The following is a 27,559-nucleotide window of genomic DNA, read 5'->3' as shown; positions in this document are numbered from 1 at the left end:
ATTCTGTACCTCAATTTCAAGGATTAAATTGTCATACTCATGTTTGTCTCCCTCAATTTTGAATTATTCTTTGCCTCAAATACTGAAATATGATGAAAGGGATTAATATTTTAGGATAAAATTTAAATTGCCAAACAGAAAAACCAAAGGGAGACTTCAGGAAAAGAAATCTCTTTCTCCCTTGTTTCAAGCTATGCTTCCACACAACCTGCGATATAGTAGCTTAGCAACCATTTTTACTATATAATTTCAACCTAAACTGACTGACTGAAGAGATAAAATGAAATTATCCTACAATGATATACTAATTTGCTGAATGAAAACAAAACAAACATTAGCAAAGTGATTCTGCAATCAAAGTAACCATATCCCAGTTAAGGAAGAGGAGTCCCTTTCCCAAAGTTAAATCATACAGCCTCTTGCTTTCATTTATTTAATGAGACAGTTGCCAGAAGCAGAGTTATTTTCATTTCAGCCATGAAAGGGTTCAATCTACCTGCATACAACATATCCAAAGGCAATTTTGTTGCCAAATTAAGACACAAGTCTAGAGTTGGTAGGGTATTGCATCATTGTTGGATGCAGGAAAGTAAACAGTCCTGGAACAGCAGTAGGGAATACTTTATATATACAAGCCAGTCTTCTTCCAAATGAATAAATTCAACTTTTATAGTACCTCATTCCTGACCATAGCCATGTGAAAATCTGACCATTTGGCTGTGAATACAACATATAAAAAAGAAATGGCATCAGCCATACATTCCCAAAACCAGTGCACGTTGGCAAAAGCAGTGGAATCATGTTGTGACTTGCATAGACTGAACTCTTACTATGTATCAGAATTTCACCCATCCAGAAAAACAGAGAAGTGCAACTGCAAAATCAGAGAATTTGAATCACCAAAATCCTTGATTTTTTTTTTTTAAGCAGCCCATAGAATTACCAATTAGCATAAAGAATGAAAGAATTAATAACAGAATGCATTGAAATTTGACTGTTATTTTGCCTGTTTTTTTGCTGGGTTAGTACTGCATAGATTAAGGCACTGAATTAGAAAGAGTAGATTTTTTTCTAGTTCCTACCTATGTCATTGGTTACCATCTTGGAAAACTTTCTGCTTTTGGTCTTCACTGTAAATAATATTATAATAAAAAAAATCAACTTAAGTGTATCAAAAGGTGAACTAAAGAAAAAATAAGACTAAAGAAAAGAAAAATACTGTACCCTTTTCTATAAAATTATTCATTTTTTGTTCATCATCAGAATTGTTTGGTGAACCAGAACCTACAAGTGAAGACATAATGAAATGGATATACATTTGACATGAATGAAGGGGATATATCTTTGACACAAAAATCAATGTGTACACTTAAAATATACATATATTACACAATATATGTATAAATATACAAAATTATATACAGGATCTGAGTTTAACAAAGATATAAAGAAAATATCAAAATTATCAAATACTGATATTAATATCTGTAGCTGTATTAGATATTATAAAGCACAAATTGCTATATACACAATTCCGACATATTGGAATTAGCCACAGAAATTATAATGCAAGGTACAACACTCCACATTGGAGTGAGTTTATTGCTAGAAATAATGTCCACATTGAGCAAATGTTTACACTGAATAACTAAATGGCTCTACTAATCATTGCTCCAGACACAGAGATTAGCCTAAGTTATGATTCACAAAACACAGCTGTAACAATAAACACAAGGCCTATAAATCTGTTTGGGTTTTTTTTTTCCAATGCAGTAAATTATTATTGGACCACAGTTCTTCAACTACTCTGCAGACAACTCTGATCCAATTGTGCCACCTGGATTTTTTTGTATCCCAACCCTGAAAAACTGATCTTGGCAACAGACCACAACTTCAGGCTTACCACTGTCATTAAATTAAAACCTTGCCAGGAAATTAAAACAATTAATCTAAAAAAATTTAAAATTTAATTGGATTTTATATTGTGGAAATGTAAAACCAGTCTAGAACACAAGCATTTTGGCGCTTCTGAAGACAAAATCTTGACAGTTTAAATGCTGTACAATCTTTTTGGTCAGATAAACGCTCCCAGAGTCTAAGCCTATTACTGCTTGACATCTATAGAAAAGGCAGGATGTAAGACTATTCCTCCTGCATTTTCACAGTATTTCTACAGTTCTGTGTAAGTGAAACTGTAGGATACTCTCCTAACTTGCATAGGCAGGCAGTCCCTTTCACAGTCCTGTCAGTTATATAGCCACCCACTGGAGGAAGCCTAATGGAAGTTACCTTCCACTTTGCTTTACGTGGACATGGAAAGGTGGATTTGAGCAATTGCAGACTTCAATCCAAACACTGACTGGTGTCTTTCACAGATTACGTTGTAACAATGAATGCCAATAAGGCATTAAATTGCCAATCCCATCCTCAAATCTAAGAGCTAGTAATACCCTAACATTTTGTGTTTGTGTATTTTCCACTTAACTAGAAAGCCCCTAGACTGCAAAAAGTTTCCTTAAATTTTGTCTCCATCCTTCTTCTCAAGCTTGCCAATATTCTGCAGCAAATTTCTCAAAAAGGTCCTCTCTTACCTCTGAAAGTTAAATGCCACTTTCAAGCTTGTTTCCAGTCTTGTGCTTTTGCCCAGAAAAGATATAAAACTCAAACCAAACCTAAGGAATTACAGTTCTTCTCTCTTCACAAACATTAACAAATTATTTCCAGACCAGGGTGGTGCATCCAAGATTTTTTTTAAAGGAAAAGTTGAGAAGTCTACCACAAGCTTAATCTCATTCACTGAGAGCAGAGGACAATTACGGGAAGCAAGGCACAGTCCAGCCTTGCTACTAAAAGTTTCTATTTTACAGGAGAATGCAGTGGTTATATTCCCCCTCTATCTTTTGTCCATTCACTATTTTTAATACTTTAGGCATTATTTTTTAACCTTCTTCAGCTCACACTCAAGCAGGCAGGAGGAAGGGAGGGGAAGCCAACTGTTAAATTTAGGAGTTTTCCATAAACCTTAATTTTTATCTTTGGAGTTGCCTTAATTACACTGTTGCAGAAGTGGTGAATTGAGTATTACTCCACTTCAACACCCAGTTATGAAAGAGTGCTCTTATTTAAACAACACAGTGTTTTAAGTGGCATAAGTTAGGAGTTGTTTGGGCTAACATTTGCGTGATTCTGGAGCAGGGGGGAAACAATGATACACATTAAAGGTTATGATTCATTAGCTGTTAATTGCAGACATTTTATAGCAGTGTTCCAGAACCTAGATTTAGCCCAGACTTTTAAGTGGGGTCAAAATTAAATACCATAGTGAATTGATAACTCTGCTCAACCTTGACAGACAAAGGATTTATTGCACCTGCAGCAATGCACAGCAAATTGTTTACAGGCATTGGCCTCAATATGTAAAAATGAAATAGGAAACATGCACTTTATTCTCAACAACATAAAAAAAGCTTTCATTATAAGAAAAGCTTTCATTATAAACTATACTGAAGTTGATGACTTCAGCATGCCAATACTTAGCAACACAGATTTGTCATGAAATCACATCTTTGGGTAAGTCTTTTAATAAAAACTCACAGCTAGGTTTTGTTTTAATTTTAAATAAATCAAATTTACTCTAAGAAGAGCTAGCAAAAATGAAAATGACATTGATTGATCTAGAGGAGTGTTTTGCACAATTTAAAAGCAACATCAAAAGACAATTGTCAAATTAGAAATTAAAATTTATGTTAAAATTTCAACTAGTGCTACAAAACAATGTTTTGGTTTGTTACGCTTTCAGTTTGGCTTTGAAAGATCCAGGCTACAATAGAAAAGGAACCTATCTTTAGACTCCCATCTTAATTAGCATTTTACACTGCATACTACTTTACGTGCTTCATTTAAATCCGCAGTTGAGTCCTTTTAACTTGAGTAGTTTTGAATGAAACAAAATGACATCTTTAAAAGTCCTCAGAGCAATAAGTAAACATAAGTGACAATTTTTAGCTACTACAAAAACTATTCACTCTATACATTGACATGCATTATTAAGTATTTACATGGTTATAGCCTCAACTAGCCCACATGAAAATAATAAATCTTGAAGGTTTCATTTAAAATATTCACATACAGCAGTAGCAATTGGAAAACTAAAAACAAAAAAAGAAAAAAGGGTGCAAGAGGAGGCATATTAAGTAAGGAACTCCTACTTTCTTAAGATGCTGGTGTCTGAGGACCTCTGATCCACAGAAAAAATAGTAATATCCCACTTATGAGGAAGCAGAAGTAAATTTGCTCAGAAATAATCTCTACCACTTTTGAGGAATACAAAACACAATCACATGAACAATTACAGGAATTTGTGCATCTCTTGTCAATGCTTCAAAATTCCCTTGTGCAGTATATTCCCTGAGGCATAAATATTTCAGTCTATTCTCTCTTCAACAATCTTTATGACATATTCCTATTGCATCTCTTAATTCAGCCTTGTTTTAAAAATGTAGTTGTGCAAGATAGCAAAATTTATGACAGTTCCACCAGTTTGTGAGAGGACAACAGGTCTTATATAATTATTTAACTAGTAAGTGTTAACTTCATGCATGCCATCTTCTGGGAAAATAAGAAGCTGAAGATCAGGGAAAGTTATGATTACCTGACGTGGGTGACTTGCAGCGGTCTTCTGGCACCACTGTACCTTCATTTATATCACAAAGACCTGCTGAAACACAAAAACAGTGTATTATAAATACAGTTCCCATTTTATTTTTACTTCCACTGCAGTCAGGAACTTCATTTCTTATTAGAGATAAACAGCCAGTTGTGATAGAATTTCTGTTACATACTGCTTTTCTTGACATTATCCACAGTAACTGTAGAGTCACTTCATACTACTAAAGTTTTCTTTGCAAAATATAATCAATAAATTTCAGTGAAAACCTCTATACTTTCAGCCAGACAAACTTATCAAAACAGTTAATTATTTACATGGTACAGGTATATATTAAGCCCAGACACAATTTCTTTAAAAAAAAAAAAAATCAGAGTTAAATTAAAAATGTAATTGTGAAAGAAAATAATATAAAAGAGGGTCTTGAAGATTACAAGCACATGATACGTGAAACTAGAGTGCCTTTTTTCAAACTACTTTTCCACTGCTGCAGTGATATGCCTTGTATTTGCCAATTTGTATTGCCAAGTTAATTTTCCATAAAAACTCCTTATTGGTGTCACTTAGAGAATTCAGGTCTTGGGGTGTTTAGATAGGTGCTCTCCCTTGCATGGAGGAATTTCACTAAATTTCTTACATCATCAAATCTGATCAATTTGAAAAACTGCAGTATGTTAACATCTGAAAGCTAATTCCTTTCATTCCAGTGAAGGAAATAAAACCTAGTTATACACAATCAGATGCAAAAGATGGAAGCTGCCTCAAAATTGTCCTAAATATTATTCCATTAAATAATTTAAAAGTATACAAGAAATTTTTCTTTTTTTCTTTTTGACAAGAAATTGCTGTCAGGACTGCACACAATTAAGAGAAGCGCATTTTGTTGATATTTTAAGGTTAGTAATACATTTCAGGTTTATATAATGAAGCTTTCCTACAGAAATTTAATTATGTGATACTAAGACAAACAAGCATGTAATACTGAACAGTAATAGCTAAGAAATATTTGCTAAAATTACAGAGTTTTGCATGCACACAAATATTTCCAATACTCAAAAAGTTTGAGTGGCAATGGTAATGGCTAAAGCAAGAAAGGTATCACATGGAAAGCCTGTCTATACAATTGCACACTACACATTCACAAGTGCCACCTGTACATATCTGTCAAACAAAAATACAACAGCTCTAGCTCTACTTCATCAAAGCTTAAAAAATTTCCAAACATTAAACCAGAAGTTAATAGTTTAAAGGGGAAAAAGGTTCTCTGGAAATAACATATCAATGTGGAACACATTGAAAGTATGTTAGATTAACAGTTCCATTTATCCAAAATAGTCTCTTTTAAGATTACTAAGAGCATGAATAGCTTAAACCCCAAAACTCAATGACTAGAATTGGCAAATGACCCAATTTGAATTCTAAAATGTCAAATGAAATTCCAGGTGGAAGCTATATCTTTCCAATACACAGAAGAAAGAAAAGAGCCATTTATTTAATCATCTGTCAGTAAATCAATTAACACTATGGGATAACCAGAGCTTTACATCACAGTTTTAAACAGGCATGGGAGACTAAATGTTTTGACCTAGACAGGATTATTTAAAAAGATTTCTGAAAAATCCTAAAGTTGCTTTCACAACAAGAAATACAAGTTTCAGATGATAGTTGTGCTGGGAGGATAAACCCATATTGTGCTCTTAGAAGTAGTTGCCCTCTCAGGAGCCAAACTAAACAAATTCACACATGCAGTTCGGGAACACAATTTCCTCTTTTCCAATAAAGGTAATTCTTTACCTTCAAAAGAAGAGTTTAACTTCTTGTACTAGTTCTCCTATGAAAATTCATTAATTGACAGCAATAATCTTTAGCCAAGAATGAAGACACCTGCACACTTGAATTCTTTGCAGGAACTCTCAATGCTATACTTTGATTAATATACATCTTAATTAATATGAATAAGTGTGCATTATGGTAATCATTATGGCATATAAATCTTGGATATCTGTTCATAGCCATTACTGCTATTACTTCAGAGAGAAAAGGAACAGGAATAGATGAAAAGTAATTTTAGCTATGATTGTATAGGTAATTAAACCAAGCAGAGTATAACAAAAATGATCTAAATTTGTGAACTAGGAGGCTCTGCTCATGACCAAGCTGAAGAAACTTGCTATTCATCTTAAAACCCCAGATATCCTGATGGAAGCACTGGCAGCAAGACAGCTCTCCTGGAAAAATTCTGTAGAAAATTGATCCAAGACTATCTGTTTCAGAAATACAAAAACTGTATCCTTCTATAACACCAGTATATGTACAACTGACCTTTTAATAAGCTTTTAGTTTACCTCTACAAACTCCAGAAGCAAGAAAATTAAAAACTCTCCAAATTGCCAAAAATCAAAGAATGTCATTAAAGACATCATTACCATGCTGGATTAAAAGCTCCACAGAACTACACCTGAAATTAACTGATATATAAAGTTTCATGAGACTTAGTTTTTTGCACAAGCTTTAAACACACATCTCAGAAGTACCTACAACTTTACTAGAAAATAGAAAAAAATATTAAAAAATTAAAAATTATAACTAAAACTAACTTGATATGATGTAAAACTTAGAAATAAATACAAGCTGAAAAACAGGATCAAAAAAAGATCCCCAAGCCCAACAACCAAACTTTCTGATACAGTTTCAACCTAGGCTGATGTCAGTCACAGCTGATGTTGGTATCATGACATTTCAAATAGTGCATGAAGGAGGAAGGGAAAAAAAATGACCAAGCAACTCCAGAAGAGTTTTGGGCATATATTTTATTCCAGTTTGTCTCAACCCCACTTTTTGAATAACTCATAGATTACTGTCAAAAAGCTTTTTGATATAAAGTAAAAACTTTAAAAAGTCACATGCATGTAAAAACTGCTTCAGTTTTGTCAGAAACCTAAACTGTCTCTGGTAGAACTAAGAAATCCTAACTTTTAAAGAGTTGTTCTAAATTGCACTAATCAAAAAGTCACATGAAATCTTGTAACTCACCAACCGTAATTTGCAAAAAAAGAGTTATGATTCATGTTTTCTGTGAACTTATGGAACTAAGCAGGAAGAAATAACAGCTATATAAGTCTTGGTGTTTCATCATGAAATTATGACCTGTCTCATTTTTTTTATCAGTACTGATTTAATGACTCCTGCCTTATTTAGCAAAGAGTATATCAAGGAAATGTCGCCTAACAGTGTAAACCTCCAACGTGTCATCGCACCATAACCTTTCACTTACACATTTCATGTCTTTGGGCACATGGCCAAAGTTGATTTTCTAGATGCTCCCCCCTCACTATTAGACTCTAAAGGCAAACGTTGATTTTGCTTTTAACCTTGACAAGCACCTGATGACACTGTCTGGCAGGCCTTAACAAAACACATATACTGCATGCTTCACAAACTATATATTGCCACCCAAAACATGTGAGTAGTATACCTGGTACGAATCACTGATAAATTCCAAAACACGATCCCAACTGGGAGCTTGTATCTGTAGAGCTAGCCTGAAATGACATTTTACAGTCTAGCTAGTGTAGAGAGCCTTGTTTCTAATTAGATGCTGCTTTAAGACGGGAATCTGAATTTCTTTTCTGAGTAGAAAAAATAAGATGACAGAGAAATACATCATATTCTTGCAACAAAAGAGAAGGGAAAAAAGCTCACGTTTCCATTCATATTTTAGAAGATATGTAACTCTTACTCTGTGAAATTTTTTAAAAGATGCCTTGGTAAATTTTTAATTGTTTGATTAAGGACATACCATTTACTAAATCTTAAGTACGATGGCAGCTACTGATAATCTATTGAATTGATATTTTATGCTGAAACATTCAGAATATCCAGGTTTTTAATGAGGAAGGGCCAATCCTTCCTGCCTTTTCTGGACGTGGTTGAAGGCACAATAGCAATATGCTGCTCTGTTGCAGGCTGCCTGAATGCATATGTAAGCTAATAAGATTTTTTTTTCCTTAAATACACTGTTGTTGTCTCAAAGAATAGGAATTTTCTAAACCAAACATTAGATAGAAAACCACTTTTTCTAGGAAGATTTAAATATTAAGTACTAGTACTCCCTGAAGATTATTAGTAGTATAGCCATTGAAAATATCTTATTCATAGATAAAAATAATTTTGAATTATTAAAATAGAAATGTTTTCAAGATAGAGATTCAATGAAGGCATGTCTTTCAAAGGAAAAACAAGGAAGCATAAGCTCCTTGCATTTTTGTATACACTAAATGCAGAAAGTGAATGTCCAAGAAAGGGAGAATGCAAAATCCAAAAGTGTTCTTACTATCTTATATAGTTCCAATCCTATAAATAAATCAAAGGGTAGTACTTAAATGTAAGAGACTCATTATTTGTGGAAAATTACTGAAGCAATTATTGAAGTCTGGGCAACACATACACTGAAAGAACTACAAATAATGAGAAATGTTAAATGATAACTAAAGATATTATTTTCAGTTTTTAAAATGACTGTTGCTCCATTTAACCCAGATACTGTCAGGATGGTAAACAGAGAATTACATGGTTATGAAATTAATTCTCGGGTACAAAACATGTTTAAACTTATTCCTAAATAAAATAGTCCAAGTAAATTCACCTTTACAATATTCACTAGTTTGAGGATTTCTACCCATATTTTTCTTTTTTTCAAAACAATAATGATCCTGGTTTTCAGTTCTGTATCATCTTAAGGTGGAGGCATTTCTTTTATGCCTAGCTCCCTTTCTGCCATGACAGTAGAGGAGGAAAGACTATAGAGAAAGCAGTATTTGGCAACTGAGACTATCCTCTGAGATGTATTTTTTTTTTCAGTTGGGGGAAAAGAAATAGCAGAACTAAGACTTGGGCCACAATTTCAAGTTTGTTTTGCAGTTTTGTTCATTTGTTGTCTTTCTTTTTAAATTCCATTTATACAGTAGTTTAACCTGCTCTACTTCATTTAAAAAAAGGCTGAGATTACCTACCTCTGCCTGATGGCTGGAGAAAACTGGTATCCTAAGAAAAGGAACAATACTATGCTTTTAAAAAATAAGCTTTACGTTCTCCAGATTCTTGGATGCTGTGAATGATGTCGTAAGTCAGACTCTCTCAGGTAATTCATGGTTCTGATGGCTTATCTTCCTCACACAGATACCTGAACTTCAAAACTGCTTGGGAACTGAACAGGGCTGTTCACAAACACCTCTTAATCCCTATAAACAACATTTTTGTAAAAGTAACTTTTCACTTTTAGAAGAATAATCTCTCTGCAATCACAATGTCTATTCTTATCATTGCTACTAATACTCTAAGTCTGGACTTCTGAAGCTTTTTCCACCAGAAAGGGAACCAAACAAGGAAAGTTTCTAGTAAAATAACTGTATTTGTGCGTAAGATCTTAGCTGTATAAACATCAGCAAATTCTGAGATAGGATCTCTTTTTGATTTTGAGATTTATTTATTCAAAAACACAAAATACAGAGACTATTATGGTTGCGTTTTCCCTTTAAATTTCTTTTAAAAATATCATGAATGAGAAATACAATGGATGCAGGTTGGATTGAAATCAGTTTCTATAAGTAAAACAACTACTTAAGTAGAACTAAAGAAAATAATTATGGTGAGTGAAGAAAACAAAAAAAATCAAGTTCAGATGCTCAAACAATATTTGAATGCCATGAGATGACTTACTTATATAAGAGGTGCGAAGCTTTTTCACAGACTCTGAATATAAGTTAGAAAGGCCGCACATGCAAGAAGCCACAGTCAGCATACCTTCATGAAGCAATGAGAAAAGGAAAGACGGAGACACTAACAGTACATTTGAGACAGAAAAGCCAGCCAAGTAACTTCTACAACCAGGTTATTAAAATGCCATTGCCATGCAGATTGTTAGTACCAGAAGTTAAGATGAAAAAAATATGACTTAATAAAACAGTTATGTTAATGAGCAAAAAGGAATTTCATCATGAACATCTTATAGATGTAGTTGAATCACAGAGTTACGTGAATCAAATTTACTGGATTAAAATAACAACAGTTAAGAAAACAAAGACAAGTGAAGTTTAAAGCTCCAAAAGGCAGTATATAATCTATATGCATGAGGCAGAATTTAAGCCCTTTACTCCCAGGACAAATTAACACAGTCAAACAGTAAAGCTATTTCTTTCTCTAACAGCTTATCTGACAGGATACCGACTGTGTATGCTCTGCTCTATATGAATGATTTTTAGATCCAATTCCTCAGCTGAAATAAGCTGACTGGTGTTAACTGGATATTTTTCAAACCATTCATTTAACTAAAACACCTCCCAGAACATCCATTTCAATTTGAATAAAATATCACCTGAAGAACTTACAAGGACTTTACTCTGGATCTCTTAAAGAAATTAACACTCAATCATGAGGAAGGGTTTTTTTGAACAGTTTATTATTATGTCTTCAGCTGTTTTCTGAAATAACTTAAGAGTATCCATGACACATAAGGGAGAAGAAAATTTTAAAATACTAAATTTTCCTTTTGGTTACAAAAAGCTTTGCATTTTGATTGAAAAGTCATTTTCATTTTAGCTGAAAAAGAACACTCTTCAGCATATTTTAAAATCAAAGTCCTTTTTTTTTTTCTATTTCAAAGAGATCTATTTTACCAGTTTGTATGTAGAAGTTTATTTTGTTCATTTCAGTCAAAGGTTTCCTCTCAAGCATAACATAACAGTGTTAACAACATAACGTGATTTAGCTCATGAGGGACATTTCTAGTCAAATTTTAAGGAAGCCACAAGATCTCAGCAAACACTCAGGCTATCTGCAAACATTAATGGGATTTATACAAACATGTGGGTACTAGCTTTATCAGGAATATCAGGATACTTCCTCATGCCGTGCAAATTCTTGTAAACTGCATAAATCCACGGTAAATTTATATTTTTTCTTAAAATACACATTACACTAAAAAATAAGTAATAGTATAAAGCCATCAGTACATTCCACTAAGCAACAATTTTTAAGGAAAGATGAATTAACAAAGCTGCAGTAGTGACACTAGTAACAGATCAAGAAGAATGAAAACCAGTGAAGACTGTTTGTATTCAAAGAATACACACAAAGACAAGATGACCAATCATGCTTTTCTTCTGAGCTTAAAATATGTTTTAGGTTACTCACCTCCAGATGGTTGCCGAGTTTTTCGGGGAGATCGTGGCTCTCTGCGGTAGGGATCATTGGAGCCATACAGTTCAATAGTGCCTAGATTTAAGAGCACTGTCTTCTGGAGGTAATCAACCATGGCAATACCATTACAGTTTCCAAAAACTACTCTGGAAAAAGAGAAGTTAAAGAAAAGACAATGCTAATTAAATGTTGGTAATGTTTCACACAAATATTTTTTGCAGTTCAGCATTCAATACTTCCTAATTTTTAGGAATTATCCTAGATTGTAAGTATTTATATATTTGTATTTTAGAGTACAGTATTGATTAATTGTCCTCTTGTAAAAATATGGTGTCAATTAGAACAGACCACTGTCAGTGTCCTTGCCAACCTGACACAGAGTCTTAAGTGACACTTACTCTTGGCTGTACAGTGCCAGGTGAAAAAGAATGATGCTGATTTGCCTCTGCTATTGGTACCATCAGTATCTGCCATGACCCAAAAGGAATTCTTCCCAGAAGCACAAGAAACTGATTACCTCTATGTTGCTGTGCAGCTCATGTGAACACATAGAGAAGCCTCAATTTTAATGGATAGTTTTAAACCAGTTTGACGGAATAATAAAAGAACCATGTAGAATATACTTACAGGCCATATGCTGAGTTGATGGCTAAGCTGGTTATCTGTTGAGGAGGTTCTCCACTCACCCACACCAGCTGGATAACAAGCTCTATTTGGTAGCCTGGAGACTGCTTGAGAGGAGAATTTTTAACTCTGCAAAGTAAACAAAACATGGTGTCTCCATTGTCTCCACTTTTTCCTTATGGGAAAAAAGTTCATTAAATTTTATACCATGCTGTATTTTAAAATATTGGAAAATGGTAAAAACTATGATCAGAAGCAAATAAAAGCAACAAGAAGAAAAAGCCACATTAAAAATGGGAATTCACTTCTTTTGATTCACTACCTAATTGAAAACTAATTGAACGATGATCACATATGTTTCATTTTTTTCCAACCTCAGAACAAGGCATAACAGTGCTATTACGCTGCATTTCCTTGAAAAGATACAGGTGTTCAGTCAACGTCTAAAAAAAGTGCAACCTCTTTTTTTTTCAGAGTTTCCAAAAGAACTCTGATTTAGAGAAGGGAAGGGGGTAAGAGGTTTACATGTAATAAGCACAATGAAAAGGGAAACAGCAGCATAATATATTGAGATAAATGCAAATAAAAAGCTGATGATATGGCAAAACCAAATGAAAACAAGTCAATTATTGCAATGGTAGACCAATTGTATGCAATGAAGCTAGGATTGGGGGAATTGAAATTCCTGTAAAGACTTATTTTGCATGCTGACAAATACACTTACACATTTCTTTTACACAAAAAAAAGTTATGTAGAACAAGCTCCTGTTTCCTGAACTCCACTTATTTTACCCATTTATTCTCATTAATGGATATTTTGGTCTAACAATATTTTATATAGGTCTAGAATTTCTATTTTATATATTAATATTCTATTTTCTATTCTATTATTCTATTTTCAATTTTTCTACTTAGATGAGTTTCCTTCAGAAATACACCTCTCCAACTCAGTATAATCAATACAATTTAAAAACTCTTACGCAAATAAAGCAGCCCTATCAGAATTGTTTTCTGGATGGATGCACTCAAAGAATTAAAACCCAAGTTGGGAATCTTAAACTTCAGGAAACGAAGTATATACTTAGCTTTATATCTCTAGATACATATTACATATTCCTTACATTCTGTTAGAAAAAGTCACGTCTCATAAGTCACATAATGCACTCTTGTAGGAGAGTAAAAAAAGATAGACTTTCTTAACTCTAATTTCTCTAAATGGGTAAAAACTTACACAAAGAAGCTGACAGAAAAAACTCACAATTTAAAAAGATCAAAAAACTTGTCATAGACCTGCACTATTAGGCATCATGCAAAGTGAAGATCCATGAAAAAGGGACATTTAATTAATTCTCTTTCCAATATGCAAAGTCGTTCCCCTGGAGGATTTTAAATATATATATATATTTATAAGCCTAAAGAATTAGCACTCAGCTAGCTATCTGTAAGAATTTTCACTTCTGATTTGCTTATAAAACTTAAGGTGCTGCAAAACAAATAAATGAAACCTATTCAGACATACTTGGCCTAAAGTTAAGGAGAGCCACAAAACATTAATTTTCCTATTAATTTCAGGGACAATAAAATATCAAAGTGACTGAACTGCTGCTAATAAAAACTGTTTGCTCTAAGGCACAATCATCTACAGCTATACTAACATCCATGCCATATTTTCCTAAAATAAGGTAAATTAGAAGGCAAGGATTTTTTTAAAGTCAGCTTAAGAAGTTTAAAAAAAATAGGATTGCAATAATTATTTCTTAAAACAGTGATCAAAATTCAGATATTTGGAAAACTTTGCTCTACAAGATAACACATTTTCACCAGCAATGGCATATCTGTAACAATATCAAAGTACATATACTCTAAATCACATATTCTTGCAATGTTTCAGACACTGAAAGTGTAACAGAATATACTTACTTTAAACATGGGACATTATCACGAAGTCCATCAGATGAACTGCTACTAGTAGATGGATGAGACTGGGGAACAATGGACTGGGGATTGGAACCTGTGCCTGGAGTTGGTACAGGTGGCACCTGCTCACCGTCTGGAGTTTCAATATCATTTATTTCATATAGGAGACGTATTTCCAGCATCTGTTAATTAAAGGAAAGAAAAATACCAGTCAAGTCTGCCTTTCAAAACATTGAATATGAAATCCATGAAATGCAACTGAGGGTATTAGTGCTAACAGTGACCTCCAGAACTTTTTCCATCTTTTGAAAGATAACAGTTTAATAAACAGTGTACCAAAAACAAATGTAGTTTTCGGAAATACAGTCATACTATTAAAGACTGAATATCTGAAGACTGTTAGAACTTGAATGTCTGATGTATTTCCCAGTTTTTAAAAGTTTGCTTCTTAATAGCAAAAGAAATTAAATACTGGACCCATTTAATTATCATTCTGCTGACATACATCCTCAGTTATGAATATGACTTGGTTTATGTACTTCAGGAATCGTAAAACAGAGCTAAAGCCACACAGACAGCTAAACTTTTACTGATGTAATACTGTACACATGGTGACTTAGTTCAATGTTTGATGTTGTGTTGAACTGGATCATACATTTTAAAGAACTGTGCTTTCATAATGACTTTAGATTTCCTTCTCCAGGATCTGTAACAACATCACAAGTAACTGCAGTGCAGTGTAAATGAAGTTTTCAAGTGTGTTATTATCATCTGCAAAATAGAACTTGACTCATAGACTATAGAACATAGAACTATATAGTATTTTTAAAGCATTGAAGAGTACTGAAGACTACCTTAATTGGGGTTGATTAAAAAAAAAATTGTTAGAAAGAAACCTATTCCCTAAGAAGGGAATGTACTTGTACATTAAAAAAAACACAGACACAAAAAAAGCCCCACACCTCAGGTCTTTGAACTACAACTTACAAGTGAGCAGAATACGGAGGGGGTGATGTGTGTGTGTGTATTGGAGGAAGGAGGTGAGAGAAAAAAAACAACTACACTAAAATTAACACTTAGAACAGGCAACACTTTACAATAAAATGTTACGTTTTAGTTAATACATTCAAATACATAAAGTCACATGTGTGTTTCTGATTTAACAAGAAACGTCTCAACTTACTCTTCTTGTAATAGAATCATTGTATCTTATACAGAATAAAACAGTGACACAGCAAAGTTCTTAGATTTCAGGAAGTTTGGCACATTTTTTCCTCTTCTAGCTCTGCATAGTGCAGAAGTTTTGACAGGACAGATGGTAATTATGAGGACTCAAGGGACCAACTCCCCAAAAGCTTTGAAATTCTTCAACTCCATAGCTCATTCACTTCTGTTATTATTTTATCTTTGATACAGCCAAGTTTTGATCCACTGTTTGTTTTGATACACCAAAGAATGATTATTGGCTTCAAAACCTCAAAAAGTTGCTGAAAACCAGTATCTTGCTGTCCAATATTTACTTTTGTTGAATATCATAATTAATTACTTTCTCTCCAAAAACCTAATCTCTGTTTTGAGTCAATTATTTTTGTCCATTTCATTTTATAATTAAAGACAAAAAAAAAAAAAAAAAAAAAAAAAAAAAGAAGAAATTGCTAGAACAGTCTTAATATAGCTAAATCCTACAAAGTTGCAAAATGGTCATAACTCTTTACCGGAATGACTTCTGTTGTCACTTCCTGCTTGCTGAACCTATAAATAATGACATGTGCAGAAACTCCAGCTATGCACAGCATTCTACTTTCTGGACACCATGAGATGATCTGAATAGCGTAGGGATCTTCATCTACTATATCTGTGTTTGGCCTGTCATCTTTATTCCGTGACTTTTCAAATACTTTGGCTGTTTTTAGCTTATAGAGTACTTGCAGCGTTACTAGAACAAAGCAAAAGAGAAAGATTAGTTTTGATCTAAACACATAGCTAATTCTTGAAGTGTATCCTTCTCAATTGGAATTTTAATTCTGTGTTAGATTTTCTTTCAATTATCTTCATGCTGATTTCAAACTTCACAGGCGTATTATCCTATCAATGGCCCAAATTACTGCTATAAATACTAATCACAACATTAGGAAAAACTAAATTACAGCATCCATTCTCCTCTTCCATATTTCCATATTTTATCTGGATCACATTTCCCTAGTTCATCAGTAAGACTGTCATATTAGAAAGACTCAAAAGTTTTTGAATCAAAAAAGAGGATACTTGCAATTTCTCCCTTAATAGGTTTATTTATCTGTTTTAGAAAGAAACTAAGTATCTTTAACAGAATCTCCTTTTGACAGATCTATGCTGAACAGAATTTTTAAGCATACAATCAAGCAGGTTTGACTTACCCACCCCCCTCTCCAGGTTCCACTCCCACTCCAAACCGAAATTAAAGATCTGTAACACTTCAAACAGTCCTCCTCCCAGCTTTTAAACATATACATTGCATCTGTTTCCTCCCACAACCACACATGCCTTAGCCTTTTGGAATCTCACCAGTTTTCCACAAGTTTTGAAAGACAACTGGTGACGATTCCAAGACTGATTTAAACAGCTTTTAAGTACCGAGAGTAAGGTTAGCTCCAACTAGAGCAATTCAAACATCTTTGTGCAATAGTTTCCACTTTGAATTCTTGCTGCATTTTTCACTGTGAGTTGTGTAGAATATCAGATGTAATTGACCCTTTAACTGAAGAGGAAAAATTTAAAACTGCACGGGAAAAATCTCTACTGAAAACACTTACTTGCTGATGCATCCCAGAACTTGATTGATCCATCAGCATGCCTATGAAATATAAACAAAAATAAGATGATGAAATCATTAGTTGGAGTGCTTGACCTCTGTGGGAAAGTACACAGTTAACATTCTATTTTTATTAGTCTTTTTAGTGACACTTTATTTTCACAATTTATTAAAAGCCGATATTTTACCAACATGTGCTCCAATCACTTTGGACAAAAGATACTAGAAAAACATTTGGAAGCTAACTTCCTGATGATCCCACAGTAACATATTCACTTACCATTTTAAATAATGAGGCATACCTTACCATGCACAGTTTTTTGAAAGATGCCCTATATTAGGAGCAGCACTTATAAAGAAGATGCCTAAATATATGTTATCCCACTGTTAATGAGTCACCTAACTTATTTATTTAGCCTTGAGTTTGAGAATCAGATGACTATATTTTTTCATGACTATCTCAAAGTCTCCGCAATGTGTAGTACAAGGTAACAGTAACTTTAGTAGTCCTCTCACTTTCAGTGATACACTGCACAGTTATAAATTAAATTTCACTTATGTTCCTTACAGTACTATTAAAAAGATCAGTCTCAAAATGATCAGATTTAAGTATTTGCTTGTCCTTTTTGAGAAAAAAATTGGCTTCTCTTTGAGAGCTGAACTCAGCAACTACTTAACGGACTACCATGCTTTAAAACAATACTCAGGTATTTTGCAAAAATCAAAGAAAAAAAAGGTGATTTTGATCGAAGATACTTTGATAGTAAGTACATCACAATACCACATTATCATAATCATAATAAAATGCCTGTGAAACACCTGCTATCATTTGTTGCTACCTTCCCTTCCACTTTCTTCTTCACTTTCTCAGTAACACATCAAGGAGATTATGCCAAGGACAAGTCTTGTGATCACAATTTCATGAATCACTCAAACCACCCATGCAAAACAATGTTTTAAAAGAGAAACAAAAAATTTACATTTCTACTTAATGAGCTAAGGAAATTATTAGTAAATTATGATATCACTTACCCTGTAATAATTATCTCGGAATAGCTCTGAGTGATCACACCCCAGTTGCCTCCACTGATAGGCCATTCCTGGAAGATTAACAAATACACTGAGGAAGAAAATATCATACAGTGCAAAGTTAAGGGAAATTACTGCAGCTCCTCCCCAGACATTAGCCACCTAGATCCATCCTCCCCTGCTATTAGCCACTGTCAAAGGCAGGCTGAGTCAGGTGAAGTTTTGGTCTTAGTATGGCCACTCCTGTTATTTAGAGCTTGTGATTCCCAGCATGTTAAAATGCAAACGTGTGTAGTAGATGTTGTACCTTCTTACTATAACCTTGACGTTTCTGTCGAGCACCAACTGAATAGAGTGCAGGTATGAGATCCACTGGACAATCAGCAAAATATTCACAACAGGTAACTGGAGACTCATGTATAGTCAAAGGATAGGGATTCTCAAATATAGGATATCTTTAAAAGAAAAAAAGGTTAACTGTTAATCTAGGGAAAACCTTTTTTTAAGTGCAGAACACAAGTAAAACACTAAGGACTAAGCTGGCATTCTTTTCATACAGAGAAAAATATCAAATTAGACTATGAACAAATACACTAGACAACTTTACTGCTCATCCAGTACATTATAAAAATAGTGTAGTACTCTACATGGAATCTGAAGTTTGTACAGTTTTTAGAGTTTTTCTATAACACTAATATTCCCTGTCGCTTTATATTTTCAAGCTTACAAATTTAGTGGCCTGTGGAAAAAATTAAGCTGCCAAGTCTCAGCTGTAGCAACATGGAGATATGAATTTATTTCTAACTCTTCAGTCTATTCTTCTAGGGATAAAGACAGGAAGATTCCCATCTCACTTTGTATTAGCACACTGTACTAAAACAGAAAGTTGTCCAGCATTTTGCATGGATAAATTTTGCTTAATCTACTTGCAATCCCAGGATCACTTTCTGAAAATTACAGATAGCAACACTCAGCTACCAATCAGAAGAACAAATACAAACATGCTCCCCACCACTACCTCCGTCTGAAAAGTGACAGAGGCTTAATGAGGAAAAAAGTCAATAATTTTAACAGAGGCAAATGTATCTGTGTTCAAAGAACATTTATCTCCAGAGAAATGCATGCTATACATTTTATATTTTTTTGCTATACGATTTATCTCCCCTTTCTTGGTGGAGGTGAAAAGACACAGCTTCTCAACCCATCTAAAGGAAAAATTAACAACAGATGAAAACATTCATCTGGAACTTTATACAAGGCTCTATGGAAAGCTACAAATATATTTTAAAAATTACATGCAGAAGAGGCTTAACAAAATATGACAAATCACTGAGAACACAAGGTAAAAGGAAGTCTGTAGATTTTTTTGGTATTAATTTTATTTATTTTTCAGGTGTCAAACAGCTAATAGTTTGCAAGTCAATCATAACAAAGACCACTGTAAAAACATAAACTGCTGACAATCTTTTAGTATGAAATAGAATAAGCTTTAATATAACTTCAAATTTCAGGCACTTCAAATTAAATATAAATATTGACACTTCATGCTATTGATATATCAGAAACAAGTTTTGGATACAGCATATGGCCAGGTAACATTTGGAAAACCTAAGTGAAATTGTTCAATAGCTGCAGAGATATTAGGACAAAACTTGACCTTCTTCCAAATTCCATATAGTCTTCATTATCTAAGGTGTCACCATTGACTTTGAGGACAAATATTAATAGGTGTTTGTTTGCCTTAGAAGAATGTTCTTCACAAGGATTTTTCTCCATTAACCATTGGAGATTTTTAATCAGGAACAGTACTAAGGTCTTACCTAGTTCTTTTGCTCCTGATCCCTTAACAGCTAATTTTTACTGCCTATACAAACTTCAATACCCTTCATTAAAAAAAAAAAAAAAAAAAAAAAAATTTATAGTGTCTAGAATTTTTAATCACCCCTAGTAACAGTGTATGGACTACTCCATGGACAGAGCAACAAGGAGACTCAAGGTTTTAGGCAGGTATTATTTGTGAATACTGCAATAGCATACTCCTTTTAAGCACTTTCTTACCACAGATGTAAATCAGAGAGTAGATGTTATCATTCAAATTTTATATATATTATTGCATCCGTATGGAGTTACTTTAAGCAATACAGGTAGTAATTTATTTGGCAATAAGATGAGCAAATATTTAAGTGATGACAACAGCCAAAATTACTTGGGTCATCTGATCAGTTCTTTTCCCTGCTGCCTTCCACAAAACTGGAGGCTCCCCAAAACTTCAAACTCCCCTTACAACACTAAGGAGTCAATTTGAAAATAAACTGTGATACTTAAAAAGCAGAAGTGATCTATAAATAATTTTGGTCAGTCAATCAAGCCTGGAAAAAGTCACATGATACTCTACTCACCTACTATACATTAACTTGAAAAAAGTTGATACAACAGGATTGTCAATTCATTTGCACAAATTTTATATTTAATATTCAAAATGTTATGTTCTGAGGTATTAGGTTAGACTAAAAAGCTTTAAAGCAGAACAGTAGGCTGATTACTGCAGCCAGTGATTGAAAAGACTACAGAAAATTCTTACCCATTTTGTGCAAGGTCAATCAGTACTAAGTCCTTTTCTAGGAGAACAACTACAGCATACGGTTCCTGAAAGTCTGAAAACAACAACAAAATGTTACCTAGTGGTAAATGGAGCCCATGCATGTACAGCCTCAAGAATGGAATCAGTGCTTGCACTCTGGCAGCTCAGATTAGAAAGCCACTTAGATTACTATAGTTTTTGAAGATATTTTATACACACAGACTCCTGAATCATCCAAGTTAAGTTTGGAAAAATCATGTTCTTTTATTCAATATTCTCAACAGCTCAAATAACAGAAACAGGAGCATGCAGAGTAAATTCTGTAAGTAGGTGATATGAGTGAAAGAGCCAATTTCTGAGTAACATCCTCCCACCCCTAAACTGCATTTTCTCATATTCAGTGGGGTTTAAATTTTACTTGATTACAAAATGGCTCAAAAGACAGCTGACTTAACAGTAAAATAAGAAACTTGAAAAAGTTTCCAAAGTTTAAATTGCTCTCTTTCAGCCAGATCTCAAATTCCAAGCTAAGCAGTTTAATATACTCTGATGGAAGCTGACAGCTAAAACCATTGGGATCATCAGCAATAGAATACTATTAATTTGAGATAACTACCTAAACTATGGTAAGAAATTCCCTGCTGCAGAAGAGAGATTACAGGCAAGTGATGAAATCCATCTAAGTAATGGAATGAATAAAGCCACTAAAAGCTTAAAGTAATACAAGAATTCTCCTCATGGTTTAGCACTGACTGGAAAGGCCTTACGTGCCCAAATATGCAGAGATACACACATCTGCTCCAGTAACTACAGCCTAAAGTTGTAATGCTTTTGGTCTGCACATGCTTTTGAGATTAAAAAGAAAAAAAACATGCTGTGAGTAATTGGCTTTTTTCTAGATTCAAAATTGGCTTTATAATGAACTATTCTATTCATGTTTTGGCAAGTAAACCACACTTCAGACAATAGGGATAACAGATGTTGCTGCTGCAGTCTGATCCCCAGAGATAAAACAGAAAGACAACAGTAAAGAATATTCTGATGGGATGAAACTCCAGAGGTAAGAAGACAAGGTACAAAGAAAAATCTTCACAGAGCCTACCATTAGGATAAGGTGTTTCACACAGGGTTAGAAAATCAACAATAGAATAATCCATTTCTAGCACAGCAGTACTTTTCCCATGCATGACTGTTAAACAGGGTCTTCTTCCTACAGTGTCATATGACAAGCCTCCTGAGAGAATGATGAAAGGCTCCCTGGAATAAAGCAGAAGCATTTAGGATCAAGGCAGGATAACATGCTAAAAGAGACTGGTCAGGTTTTGCAACCTTATGATAAAGTTCAATGAAATATCATTAAGCAGAGATAGAATAAAAATAATGCAAACCAGCTCTCATGAAATATACAGCTTGGGTATGTATTTCAAATCTTATTCTAACTCATGTTTAAGTCAGACATCTCCTCCAAGCATTTTGTTGGCTTAATCAGTCTTTAAAACTTCCTGGCAAGATGATATATTTTTAGAAAAATTTGTATTACTTTAGAGTTGTTTCTTTTCTACTGAATTGCAGATTCAGATTTGCCAACAGTCCTATTTTTCCATACATAAAGCACCCCAGCAAAATCAGGAAGAAACAGTCCCATGTACTTGCTGTACAGTAATATGATTGTTGGAGACGCAACCAACTGCTTGCTAAGCTTTTAAAACATAACATCTTTTAAGTAACATCACACATTTAGTCTAGATGTTTTATCCATTTTCCCCCTACCACCATGTGCAAAATTCAACAAACTACTTTGTCATACATTATTCTTACTGTAAAATCAAACAGCCAAGTAGAGCAAAGCAGAGATATTTCTTCTAGTCTTGAGAAGAGATTAGAAGATTCCCTTGAAACTTTTTAAAAAGCCTTTGCAGCAACATACCTTTAAATATATCCATATATTTCCAATATGCACATAATGTACAGTTTACTATTTCATTTATTGAAAAACAAGATTAAGTATATATGTCCATTTTACCAGGTATTTTCTTATTTCCTGATTGTCAAGAATCATTCATTTTAATTTGAAATAGGACATAATCCTTTTTAAAGAGTAGACTGACTGTAAGTATGCAACTCAAAAAATAAATGTTACTCATTACTGACTATTGCCTGAAATTTCACATTATATCTCTGAAGGAAAAATAGGCACTTTGCATATCTATCAGTTCCCTCTGATCTACTTTTATGCTCACTTTCAGTAGACATTCTACCCTTAATTTGCATCTTCCTTGGAAGTAGCTAGTATATCAGTATTTGGGGAAAATTTCTACAAAAAAAACCCCATCCTTATATATTGTAAAAAGAGAGGAAACCTTTTTTTTAATCCTTTCTTATAATACCATCTTTTCCATACTGTCTAAATGGCTTTTCATAGCTGGCATTTGAAACACAAAGGGAGACTAGATACGTCTGAATTCTTGAAAACTGTATATTAGTGGTTTGGTTTATGAACATGCTGCAGTTCATGAGTTTAAGACTTGGCTGAAATGTACTTTGTGTTTGTAGCACTGAAGGCAAAGCAGACTGAGATAAGCCTCCAGCTTCTACAAGTGTTTCACTATCTGCTTGATCTTCCAGAAAGACCGATGACCAAAGATTTGATAGGATCAAGGAGCACTGCTGACTGAGGAAGAGACCTCAAAAGAACGGCCATAAATCAGACTATGAGTCCATCAAGTTCAATATCTTGCCTCCAACAGTAGCCCAGAATGCATCTCTAGAAGAGGATTAAGTTTTCTCTGAGTCTTAATTTAATCTCAGCTCTTCATATTGAAACTTCACACAATCTTTTATGGTCAGGTCCCTGAAGAAATTTCAAGGAAGTTATACTCTTGAACGAAGTCTGGTATTTTTCAGGATGTCATTGAAGAGAAAAGTACTGGAGAGGTCTCATTGTATTGGAATGATTTACTGCAGTATTTTTTTGTCCAAAGAAATCATCAGGTTTTTTAAGCAATAATGCTGCCAGGACAATTTGTAGTAGTTTTCAGATTTTCACATTCACTGGGATCAACTGACAGTAACAAAGTAACAAATAAAAATTTTAATTTTCATACATCACAGTGACAATTGTATGTCAGCTTCTCCAGGTTTTATTTCTCAAGGTAATCAAACTGCTTTGGGCAGGCTTGCCAGATGCAAGGAATGGAAGAGCTACGAACAGAGAAGACTGATCTGTCACACAGATTTTCCACAAATGAATTGAAGATTAAACCTGACTTGAGTCTGCCAGAAAGGCCACTAAAACTTTGTGTATGAATTTTTCATATTTTCATGAAACCACAGATTTACCATGAATACAAACTGTGCATTTTCTAATTAAAGTGTTGCTCTTCAACTGTGATATATATTAAAAGGTTAGTGCACCTCAATTAGAAATACATAATTTAAAATAAAAATTTGGAAGATTTGTACTTTATATAATAGAGGAAACTGATTCAACTTTGCAAATTACAGTTTACCTACCTGAAAGAATGGAAGACATTAAATAAAACACAGGAGTTAGATCTTAGAGAATTGCCTTATAGCATTTTTAGCACCCTCTCATACAGAGATTCTTTGAAACAGTTCAGCTTCAGCAGGTCTGCAAGTAATCCCCTTATATGAATTTCCTCATCAATGAAATATGTACAATCACCTGGAGAATACTATATGAAATCGACTATAAAAAGGGGGCAACAGGTCATTGAAAAAAATAAGAAAACACAGGATTAGGTCTTGCAATGTATGAAAACATAATGCAATTAAGAGTTGAGTGGCTCACAACCCAGGAGGATGTTTCTGTTCAATTTTAGAGGTAAACTGTCAAGTGTGAGCCAGCTTCTGACAATTCAGATGTGTGAGAGATAGGTATACAGAAAAATCAGGTCATTGGTACCATTTGGCTTACTTTTCAAACCATGAATAAATCTGTGGAGAAATTAATCCTAGTATGAAGATGGGAAAAACTTCAAGAGTTAGTTTATCTTAATACTTGAAGTCCTGAATTAGTAGTGAAGATAAAACTATGAATTTATTTTGGAAGTGTGGTTTTAAACCAATAAGCTGGCACAAGAAAATAGCACTATTCAAACTAAATGAACAGATTAACAACTTTTCCTTAGTGGGAGGCATCATCACTAATGTAACCTCGGGATCCCCATCACACACGACCATCTCACAAAGATGACTCAGTCAGTCAATGACAGCTGCATCAACTACCAAGACAAAACCCTTCTGAATTAAGTTTTACATGGAGACTTTGGAGCCTTAATTTCTATTAGATACAGGCAATTTTACCATAATTCTAATACCAACCAGAGTAAATACTGTAGGGCACTGAACCGGCCTGCATGGAAAGTGGCGTCAAGAAGGACTGAATCTGAAGGGGGAGGGAGTGGCACAAGGAAGCTTGATAGTGTCTCTAGATTTACTTTAGACAGAAAAAGTATTCATAAATAGCAATATAGGAACCAGTTCAGAAAGCTCAAAATGTAAGCTACCTTTGAAATTCAGTGCTTCTGAAAAGGATGAAGCATTTTAGAAGAGTGGCTGCAGTACAGTGACATTATGCTCTGAGATTGCAAAATGATGCCACTTTGTACTACGAATATACAAAGAATGTACCTTTTTCACCTTATTCATTGATAGTTACCCTTCTCCCAGAAATAAAGCTACAGACATACTCTTGTTGTAGTATAAATTCCTTTGGCTCTGGACACTTCACCTTTTGCAATATTTGCAGTAAATTTAAAAACCAAACCAATCAAAAAGTAACAGAAAACGCCTCAAAGTTAGGAAATAAATAGCCAGCCCATAAAACCCAGGAACAGCCTCATGTCCTCCTTTTGTCCTGACCCCAGTTTTACAATATGGAAAGCAAAATGCAGGAAAAAAAAAAGTGAGAAGGAATTAATAACAGCTGCAACAATAAAAAGAATAGTGTCTGTAGCCCTTAATATAAGATGTCATTGGTTATGGTCCTTCCTTTTGCATGGTTCTAAACCCCTTTTCCCCAAAACCAGTTTTACTGCTTACTAGAAGCAGTAAAAAAAACCAAAACAGTTCAGATCATATCAATGAAATGTTTTCCACTGGAGGAGATACTGAAACAGACATAGATATTTGAGCACTCTAGATAGATAAGGGAGACACAAAAAAGGAGTGACAGAAAGATGTTCAAAATAGAGCATGGAAATAGTGAACATTTTTTCCTAATAAAGATTTGAAATATAACTTAAATAAACATTAAATAGTATCTCTTAAATGTAAGCTTTTTTGCTTTGTTGTCTTCTGATTTTTTTTATAATTTGTTTTTTAAGTACAGTTATAGTGAACTGCTATAGAAAATTTATTTGATATGTTTTTTCCATTGTTTCAGTAACCTGAAAAATTTTGTCCTGTCCAGAAATTATTCTCCTTTGTGCTACAGACATTAAACCATGAATAAAAAATGACAGCACTTTAGATAAAAGTTAAAATCTTATCTATCATATACTTAAACAAATAAATCTACCAAAAATTTAGGTATTGAAAGATAGTTCTGTCTTGCCTTAAAATTCTTGTAAGATTACAAGTGAAACTGAAAATTGAACTGCAACCTGAAGTACACATAGTAGTAAATGAAAGAAGATTTCCAGTGCTCTGCTTCTCTACCACAGTGCAGCCTGGTGAGGTTTTGCTTTTTGCAGGTTTTTTTTTTTCCCCTCTCTCACCTCAAGTTCAGGAAGGGTTATCAATAATTGCAGATTAATAGTACAATGACAACAGAAAACATTAGAGGGAAGAGTAAATCAAAATGGATCAAAACATTCAGTTTGGATAAACACCAGAAAGTGAGAGGTGCAACAGGAAAAAAAAAAAAAAAAAAAAAAAAAAAAAAAAAAGCCAAATCAGGAAAAAGTAGCTTCCCCAAACCACCAAGAATAATTACAAATTATACTGGAACAAACTCCTCCTTAAACTATGTGAAAATTCAAGTAGTTTTCACATTGTAATACTATGTCACAGAACAAGCTCCAAACTAATTGTCTCCTTCAGAGTGACTGTTCATAATAAAAGAAAGCTTTTGATTGCAGAAATTGTATCTTGCTGAAGCTGAGATTTTTTGATTACTTCTCTATAGATCAGCTTTTGATATTTCAATTGAGAAAGGATTGTGCAGATAGATGTAGACTTTTGCAAGTAAAATATAGCTTTCCAGATGATGATATTTTTATAAAACTGCGAGCTAGCCACAGTTTTAAGCTTCTATTTACCTCATTTTTAGCAGAAAATAAAAACACCTAAAGCCAGTGATGAGTACATAAACACAATACTGTACTGTATAATTTAATTAACCATCTTTTACAAATTCAAATGTCTGAAAAGCAAATAAAAATGGTAGACAAACCCCCCCAAATATAAAAGAAAACAAATAAACAAAAAAATCAGCTTTTGCAAATTGCCAAACAGATTTCCATGAATATTTTATCTTTATGTTGCACTTTTTACTCCAGCACTTTAGAACCATAAAGGAAAGAAATTCCACACAGTTCAGGAAATCCATCCATCCTAATCACAGTCTTGGTAACAAAGCACGCTGCTCTATAGATCTTGTAATTCCATCTGAGCATCTTGTTGCAATTACTGCTTTGTTACATTGTCAATGTGCATATTTAGGAATATTTCACTGCATAAATTACTGCACACTACTAGAAAAACTTCTGTTAATAACATTTTATGGGGG

General features: G+C 33.8%; 1 protein-coding gene across 8 annotated transcripts in view; it reads right to left on the bottom strand.

The window, feature by feature from the left end:
* Positions 1-27,559, bottom strand: part of STXBP5 (syntaxin binding protein 5) — a 107,780-nt gene that overhangs the window by 24,796 nt on the left and 55,425 nt on the right. For 3 of the 8 annotated variants that reach the window (XM_072927056.1, XM_030268174.4, XM_072927057.1), the window contains exons 11-22: positions 21,908-22,062; positions 20,806-20,878; positions 18,532-18,679; positions 18,228-18,295; positions 17,197-17,237; positions 16,120-16,340; positions 14,408-14,586; positions 12,491-12,616; positions 11,858-12,009; positions 4,652-4,717; positions 1,225-1,284; positions 1,083-1,130 (exon numbers count right to left, since the gene is read on the bottom strand). In XM_072927056.1, coding sequence (XP_072783157.1) covers positions 1,083-1,130; positions 1,225-1,284; positions 4,652-4,717; positions 11,858-12,009; positions 12,491-12,616; positions 14,408-14,586; positions 16,120-16,340; positions 17,197-17,237; positions 18,228-18,295; positions 18,532-18,679; positions 20,806-20,878; positions 21,908-22,062 — 1,337 coding nt within the window. The remainder of the gene's footprint in view (positions 1-1,082; positions 1,131-1,224; positions 1,285-4,651; positions 4,718-11,857; positions 12,010-12,490; positions 12,617-14,407; positions 14,587-16,119; positions 16,341-17,196; positions 17,238-18,227; positions 18,296-18,531; positions 18,680-20,805; positions 20,879-21,907; positions 22,063-27,559) is intronic. The other 5 variants (XM_072927058.1, XM_072927059.1, XM_030268178.4 and 2 more) reach the window with 3 other exon arrangements.

Source organism: Taeniopygia guttata, chromosome 3, assembly GCF_048771995.1.
Source record: "Taeniopygia guttata chromosome 3, bTaeGut7.mat, whole genome shotgun sequence".
Lineage (NCBI taxonomy): Eukaryota > Metazoa > Chordata > Aves > Passeriformes > Estrildidae > Taeniopygia > Taeniopygia guttata.
The sequence above is the reverse complement of the archived record's forward strand: the minus strand, read 5'-3'. Positions and strand labels throughout refer to the sequence as shown.